At 37.4% G+C, this 8,096-nt stretch overlaps 1 protein-coding gene across 1 annotated transcript; it reads right to left on the bottom strand.

The window, feature by feature from the left end:
- Nucleotides 1,887-2,966, bottom strand: LOC107632852. The gene is made up of 3 exons (XM_016336494.1): nucleotides 2,870-2,966; nucleotides 2,282-2,377; nucleotides 1,887-2,203 (listed from the first exon to the last, which is right to left on the bottom strand). Exons 1-3 carry the CDS (start codon nucleotides 2,964-2,966, stop codon nucleotides 1,887-1,889), a joined length of 510 nt encoding a protein of 169 aa, XP_016191980.1.

Genomic DNA, 8,096 nt, shown 5'->3' with positions numbered 1-8,096 from the left:
AACACAGCCCTCAAAACCTCAACTAATCCGCTTCCTCCAAGTTCTAGTATTCACAATTTCGAGCTCCAATTATTTATTTTCAACCTAATACACATTCATAACACATATATATCCAATTTAATACTCAAAGCTCAAATTCAATAAAAATAAAATAGAATTATCATTTCCTCACCTTACCCAAGCTTTCACATAAGTAAGAGTGAACATTTTCCTCAAGCTAATTGATCCTAAAACATCAGAAATCAAAGAAATTCAACATTCCTTCTCAAAATTCGAAAATTGGGAGAAATGAGGGCTGAGTGTAAAATAACGAGTTACCTATGAAATTATTCTGATAGAAACGTAGAGCTCGACGCGGTGAACGCGTGGTCGTAAACGGTGTGGCGATCGGAGCTAGGACGGAGAAGTTACGGGAGTTGGAAATTAACGTAAGGGTTACGGGATATTTCTCGTTTCTCTTCTCCCTGGAAGCATTTCACGTACTGCAGGTGAAATGAAGAAGAAAGGGGCTTTCGGGCTCTTTTAAAGTGTTGGTCCGGTTGGACCGACAGCCCGGTTCGAGTTTGGTTCAACCGGTTCGGCCCATTCGGTCCATTTTTGAACCGTTTTCTTCGAAATTAGTGTTAAAATTCTCGTTTCAATGAGCTCTATCCTAATTTGATATAATATTCGCATTTCTAGTCTTTCTTATTAAAAACTAATTTACTAACTAATTATCTACTAATTAATCGGGGTTGACATTCTACCCACCTAACAAAGAATTTTGCCCTCAAAATTCAAATCTAGTTATCTGAAAAGAGATGTGAATAGTCCTTTCATACATCTGATTCGAGCTCCCAGGTATGTTCCTCGATACCAGCTCGACTACAAACCACTTTTATCAATGATACTTCCTTCCCGCATAATCGTTAAATATTAGTATCATCAATTCTCATTGGAATTACTGGAAGTGTTAGATCTTCTCTTACTTGGATTGGTTCGGGTTCTAGAACATAACTTGCATCAGGAATATACTTCCGAAACTATGACACATGAAACTCGTCGTGCAAATTCAAAAGATACAGTGGTAAGGCAATTCTATAGGCCACTGGCCCAATTCTCTTCAGGATCTCAAACGGTCCAATATAACGGGGATTCAGTTTCTTAGTCTTAATAGCTCTTCCCACTCCAGTGGTTGGTGTAACTTTCAGAAAAATATGCTCCCCTTCCTCAAATTCCAAAGGCTTTCGCCTCTAATCAGCATAACTCTTCTGCCGACTCTGGGCTATAAGCATTCGACTACGAATCTTCTTTATCTGTTCAGTAGTTTCAGCTATCATCTCAGGCCCTAACAAACTTCTTTCTCCAATTTTATACCAACATAGCGAAGATTGACATTTTCTACCATACAAAGCCTCATATGGAGCCATTCCAATGCTCGCATGATAGCTATTATTATAAGCAAACTCTATTAATGGCATATACCGATCCCAGCTTGCCGGGTGGTCCAATACAAGCCCTTAGCATATCCTCTAAGGTCTGAATATTCTCTTTGACTGACCATCTGTCTGAGGGTGATACGCAGTACACAAACTCAGCTGAGTCCCAAATGCACGCTGAAAAGCTCCGCAGAACTTTGATGTGAAACGAGGATCCCTGTCAGATATAATGGTAGATGGCACACCGTGCAACCTGACAATCTCTTTGATATACATTCGAGCCAATTCTTCCATTGTACAACTTATTCGAATAGGAAGAAAGTGAGCTGATTTTGTCAGTCGGTCCACAACCACCCAAATAGCGTCACAGCCAGATCGGGTTCTAGGCAAACCTATCACAAAATCCATTGCGATACTCTCCCATTTCCATTGTGGAATCTCCAAAGGCCGAAGGGTCCCTGATGATCTCTAATGCTCAATCTTAACCTTCTGACACGTTAAAAATTTAGATACGTGCAATGCCACATCATTCTTCATCCCTGGCCACCAGAACATTGCTTTCAGATCTTGATACATTTTGGTGCTTCCTAGATGGATTAAAAACCCGCTCTTATGAGCTTCCTTCAAGATTCTCTGTCGCAGGTCTCCAATATCTGGCACAACAATCTCGTTCTTGAACCTCCACAAACCATCATGTCCTTCTAACGCTCTCCACTGTTTTCCCTGTTCAACTGCTGGTAATACCTTATGTAACGTTTCATTGTCTCGATGAACCTTCAGAAGTTCTGATTTAAATTCACTTGAAATCTGCAACTGACTCAAACACAAAATTTCAGATTCTTCTCTAATTCCTAAATTTAAACCTTGAAATGCCCTTAGTAATTCCTTTTCCCGTAGCATCATCCAAGCTGCATATAAAGATTTCCGACTCAAGGCATCCGCCACAACATTCGCTTTTCCTGGATGATAATTCAATTCAAAATCATAATCTTTCAGAAGTTTCATCCACCTTCTCTGACGCATATTCAACTCTTTCTGTTCAAAAAGATACTTCAAACTCTTATGATCTGAAAAAACATGAAACTTAACGCTATAGAGGTAGTGCCTCCAGATCTTTAAAGCAAACACAACAGCAGCAAGTTCCAAATCATGTATCGGGTAGTTCATTTCATGTGGCCTTAATTGCCGGGAGGCGTATGCTATAACATTCTGGTGGTGCATTAGATCGCACCCTAAACCCTTCAACGATGCATCATAGTACACTTCAAACGGTTTACTTGGCTTAGGTAATACCAATACAGGTGCAGTAGTCAACCTATGCTTCAATGCTTGGAAGCTCTCTTCACATTCCGGAGTGCAGACAAAAGGCGTATCCTTCCTAATCAATTTAGTTAAAAGTAAGGCAAGCTGTGAAAATCCCTTAATGAATATGCGATACTATCCCACCAAACCTAGGAAACTTCTGATCTCTGTCACTGAAGTTGGTCGCTCCCAATTCATTACTGCTTCCACCTTATCAGGATCCACAGCTATTCCCTGTTTACTCATCACGTGACCGAGGAACTTCACCTCACTTTTTCAGAACTCGCATTTAGATAACTTAGCATATAACTTCCGGTCTCTCAGAATTTTGTAGCACAATTTGCAAGTGATCAGCATGCTCCTCTTCAATCTTAGAATAAACAAGAATGTCATCAATGAAGACAATAACAAACTTGTCCAGATACGGTCGGAAAATCATGTTCATATAATCCATAAATACTGCCGGGGCATTAGTTAACCCGAAAGACATCACCGTATACTCATAATGACCATAACGGGTTCTGAAAGTAGTTTTCGGAATATTCTCGTCTCTAACCCTTATCTGATGATAACCGGATCGCAGATCAATCTTAGAAAACACACATACACCCTGTAACTGATCCATTAGGCCGTCGATCCCAAGTAGTGGATATTTATCCTTCACGGTGATCTTATTCAATTGTCGATAATCGACACACAAGTGCATACTCCCATCTTTCTTCTTTACCAGTAACACTGGCAATCCCCATGGAGGAACACTTGGTCGAAAAAAGTGCTTACCCAATAGATCTTCTAGCTGAGCCTTCAGTTCAGTCATTTCTAAAGGTGACATCCTATAAGGAGTAATCGAAATCGGACCGGCTCCAAGCACCAACTCAATTGCAAATTCGACCTCTCGGTTAGGTGGAAATTTGGTAATATCATCTGAAAACACATCTGAAAATTCAGATACAACTGGAATCTACTCTAAACTCTGATCATCACCTGATATTCCCACTGTTAATAACATAATATCCTCATATTCAGTTCCAGAATAGTTTTACTATCTTAGAGTTCAAGTAGCACTTCTGATCCTTCCGGCATAAACTGTACTAACTTTTCAGAACAATCAAGCAAAACATGATTCTTAAACAACCAACCTCCCGATTATTCCAGCATCATCTGCCTGCAGGATACGTCGTATTCCCTACCACCAATGCTGAGCCTCGACTTGCAGCTGATAAGTTCCAAACTCAACCCATTGCTCCTCAGGAACCTGCAACGCCCTTTCCACAGCCTGAATCCAATTATCTGCATCAGTGGAATTTGAGGTTCCCCTAAAAGTCGGAGGGCAAACTTTCAGGTAGCAAATGTCATAGGGCCGTCTTCCTCATTATTGTTCCCGTCATTACCCTGGTTTATTTGATTACCCAGTGCATCGGTTGTTTCCTGCATAGCTGCAGCCATATTTCTCAGGGCAGCCATAAAGTCTACTGGATCAGTCCCTGCCAGGACAGGAGTAACAGTGCCTATCTTATCTCTACCTCTACCTCACCCGCGACCGCGTCTGCGAGTTGACATCTGGTCCCTATACACACCAAACAAGTGATATTAAGTTGATCAGTCTCAATATCACAGGTCTAATGCTTTAAGTTCCAAATGCAAGCTCACAAACGTTTATGCCATATATATCAGTCAGATATCCTAATAGCACATAAACACATACACATACACAGAGAATGCACAGAAGCACAATCAGTCTGTCTTTCAGGCTCTATAGGAACGATCTGCTCTGATACCATAATGTAACACCCTACCACACAAAGCTTTACGCTTAAGTCGTAAAACAGAGGTGATGTGGTATTACGACCTCTAAAATAAAATATGTACATATGATAGCAGAAGAATTATAATATGCTAGGAGCCTTGAAGAATAGAGGAAATAAAAATTTCAAAATAAAAGCGCAACGTTCAAGGAACGAGTTAACTTGCGTGCTAAGAAAACTATATCCATCAAACATAAGATTGTGAAAATAGGAATAGAGTGCCAAATATACAAAATAACAAGCTCCTAACTCAGCCTGCGAAGTCAAGATTGGCCGGAGAATATTTACACACATATATATGTACATATCCAAAACCCAAATATATACAAACAAAATTCTGCCTCTCCATAAACCTCTAAGAGGATCAAAAGAACAAGTTATGCAGAGAGAAAGCTAAGTACATATATATACACCACTGTACAACAATATAACCTAGTAACCACTTCGCTTCAGGAGCCCAGACGCCTAACGAGACGCCTCTCGACCTGCATCTGAAAAGCAACAACATAGTATGGAATGAGAACCGGAAGTTCTCAGTATGGTAAAGGTACCACACACATAATATATAAGGTCCTGGAAATGCCAGAGGCAATCCTAGAACGCCGACACTCAAATTATAGAGCTTAAAGTATTAAACAGGAGCCATAAAAGGTGGTTTTCTAAGAGTGTCTAAACCTAACTTAACTTAACCTTAAATTTAAATCTCATACTGCCATTCCTCCATACCTCCAACTCCATTATACATTTCACAGACAAATAAGCAAATAAAGGCAAGCATAAGAAGGTTACAAATACTGCAAGTAATAATATTCATTTAACATGGCAAGTACAATTAGGCATACCCAATTAAAGCACAAGCAGATAATTCAAGTAATATGCATATGATGCATGCCTGTCCTATGGCTGATGAGGCTCATCTGTCGATTATCCAGCCAACCCGACAAGTCTGAATTGTCCTTAGACTGTCCCCCGACGTGCATCCTCAAGAGTCTATGCATAGCTTTATCTCAAATAATCAATATTGCTCAATGGGGGTAACATTCCCGGGAATTTATATAGTGTCCGGTCACACTTACGTCGTAGGGTCAACAAAGTATCGAGTTTTCAACCTGGTACACGTGGTGGCAAGTCACGGCACTTTATCCAGGGAATCTCGTATCTCAGATTATTCAAATTCATAAGCCATATAAATAATTCAATTATAATTCATCAACATCCACATCATTCTCAATCGCATCTCATTCACCATCATACGTCAATCATATTCAATCCTTATCCTTCATTATCACACCTCCCATTCTGTCCATCAATAGTTCCAATTCCAAACATAGTTCATTCTTTTCTAAATGAATCAAACTTAAAACATGCTCATTTTCTTAATAACTCTAAATCAAACCATATAACCTTTGAATCTAAATCTTTTAAATAATCATATAAACAAAATCTCTATTTTTTATAAAATTTTGGCAGCATCTCCTCTAAAACTCGGATTTTTCCACCCTTTTTCGGGTCTAAACCTACATTCTTTTCAGTTTAACATACCCTTCCTCATCATCATAACAGTCACCACAATAAATCTACCTCAGATCAACAATTATACTCATACAATATTCAAATCCAACAACCAAAATTCAACTAAGGATCATAGTTCACTAATTCTAGGCTTCTAACAAAAAATACCTCATTATCACAACAACCTCCACAATAGTTATACCTCAAATCAATAATTCACCAAACCAACCATGCTCATCAACAATAACATTCAACCATAATTCTCTCCAAATTAACATAACAACATTCACCAACCAAAATTAATAACTAATTATCCAATGAACTTCAACCAAATATATTCATCGATAAATTACTAAACATTAAACATACACCTGCATTCTAACTTATCCTATGGTTATCTAGCCTAAGTTTTCACAGAACATTATATATTAAATGCAAGAAACCTAAACCATACCTTAGCTGATTCCCAAGTATTATTCCAAGACAATTTTCCTAAAAGAACATAGCCCTCAAAACCTCAACTAATCCACTTCCTCCAAGTTCCAGTATTCACAATTTCGAGCTCCAATTATTTATTTTCAACCTAATACACATTCATAACACATATATATCCAATTTAATACTCAAAGCTCAAATTCAATAAAATTAAAATGAAATTATCATATCCTCACCTTACCCAAGCTTCACATAAGCAAGAGTGAACATTTTTCTCAAGCTAATTGGATCCTAAAACATCAGAAATCAAAGAAATTCAACCTTCCTTCTCAAAATTTGAAAATTGGGGGAAATGAAGGCTGAGTGTAAAATAATGAGTTACCTATGAAATTGTTCCAGTAGAAACATAGAGCTCGATGCGGTGAACGCGTGGCCGCAAACGGTGCGGCGATCGGAGCTCGGACGGAGAAGTTACGGGAGTTGAAAATTAACGTCAGTGTTACGTGATATTTCTCGTTTCTCTTCTCCCTGGAAGCATTTCACGTACTGCAGGTGAAATGAAGAAGGAAGGGGCTTTTGGGCTCTTTTAATGTGTTGGTCCGGTTGGACCGACAGCCCGATTCGGATTTGGTTCAATCGGTTCGGCCCGTTTGGTCTATTTTTGGACTATTTTCTTCGAAATTAGTGTCAAAATTCTCGTTTCAATGAGCTCTATCATAATTTGATATAATATTCGTATTTTCAGTCTTCCTTATTAAAAACCAATTTACTGACTAATTATCTACTAATTAATCGGGGTTTACACGATCAAATAATTATATTTGTGTTAAATTAAATCAAAGTAAATCAAGTCTAATAACTGTAAAATCTAAAAAATTAATATTCAATTAATAAATCTAAATCATTAATTCTATCATTGTTCACATTAAACAAACGGTTAGTTTGTAAAACCTTAGTGCATAAATTATATAGTACATTAGTTTCCTCTTCTATTCTTCTTACATGCTCAACAATCATATCATTGTTCTATCTTTTTCTTCCGCTTCTATGAATTTGGTTACTTTCCAAGATTAAGTTAGAAAGAACATAATTTTCGAGTGGCCTTTCACAATCAGAATTTTCCTTTAGAATCAAATCCAATCTATCAATTTGCACAAAAATAGGCTCTATCTGCACACTGCTTACTCATGGTAGCTAAAAAACTCACACATTGAATTTAATCAAAACCATAAATATATTACAACTACGAATTTTTAATAAAGAAGCAAAATGTCAAAAAAGCTATATAAAATAAGCATAGAGGATTAAAGAAGACATTGATATAAAAAAAAATTAGAAATAACTAATGACTGCTGAACTAAACAATCATAAAACATTGAGTTTTAAAATCTTCATTTTTTTAGTTTTCACCTATTTTATTAGTAACTCTCACGAACCAAAATAGTATATCCTAAAAAAAATTAGTGAAAGGGTGATAACACAAATCCTAATCTCCAATTTGCCAACTTTGAGATGGCTACATTGAGTGCAGGGGCAATCCAACGCTAGCAAAATTATTTTAAAAATTTTAAACATTGAAAATTATTTTTGAAATTCTAAAATTCATTTAAAAAAATTTAAATTA

Source organism: Arachis ipaensis, chromosome B03 (genome assembly GCF_000816755.2).
Source record: "Arachis ipaensis cultivar K30076 chromosome B03, Araip1.1, whole genome shotgun sequence".
Classification (NCBI taxonomy): domain Eukaryota; kingdom Viridiplantae; phylum Streptophyta; class Magnoliopsida; order Fabales; family Fabaceae; genus Arachis; species Arachis ipaensis.
This window is presented reverse-complemented; position numbering and strand designations above follow the sequence as displayed.

What these genes read in the sequence shown, in the direction of transcription:
- LOC107632852 (XM_016336494.1), bottom strand. Translation starts at nt 2,966, where the DNA reads ATGAGTAAACAGGGAATAGCTGTGGATCCTGATAAGGTGGAAGCAGTA. An exon ending in AGAGATCAGAAGTTTCCTAG is followed by an intron (nt 2,378 to 2,869) that starts GTTTGGTGGGAT and finishes ATTATCATCCAG; the next exon opens with GAAAAGCGAATGTTGTGGCG. An exon ending in ATTACTAAGGGCATTTCAAG is followed by an intron (nt 2,204 to 2,281) that starts GTTTAAATTTAG and finishes AATTTAAATCAG; the next exon opens with AACTTCTGAAGGTTCATCGA.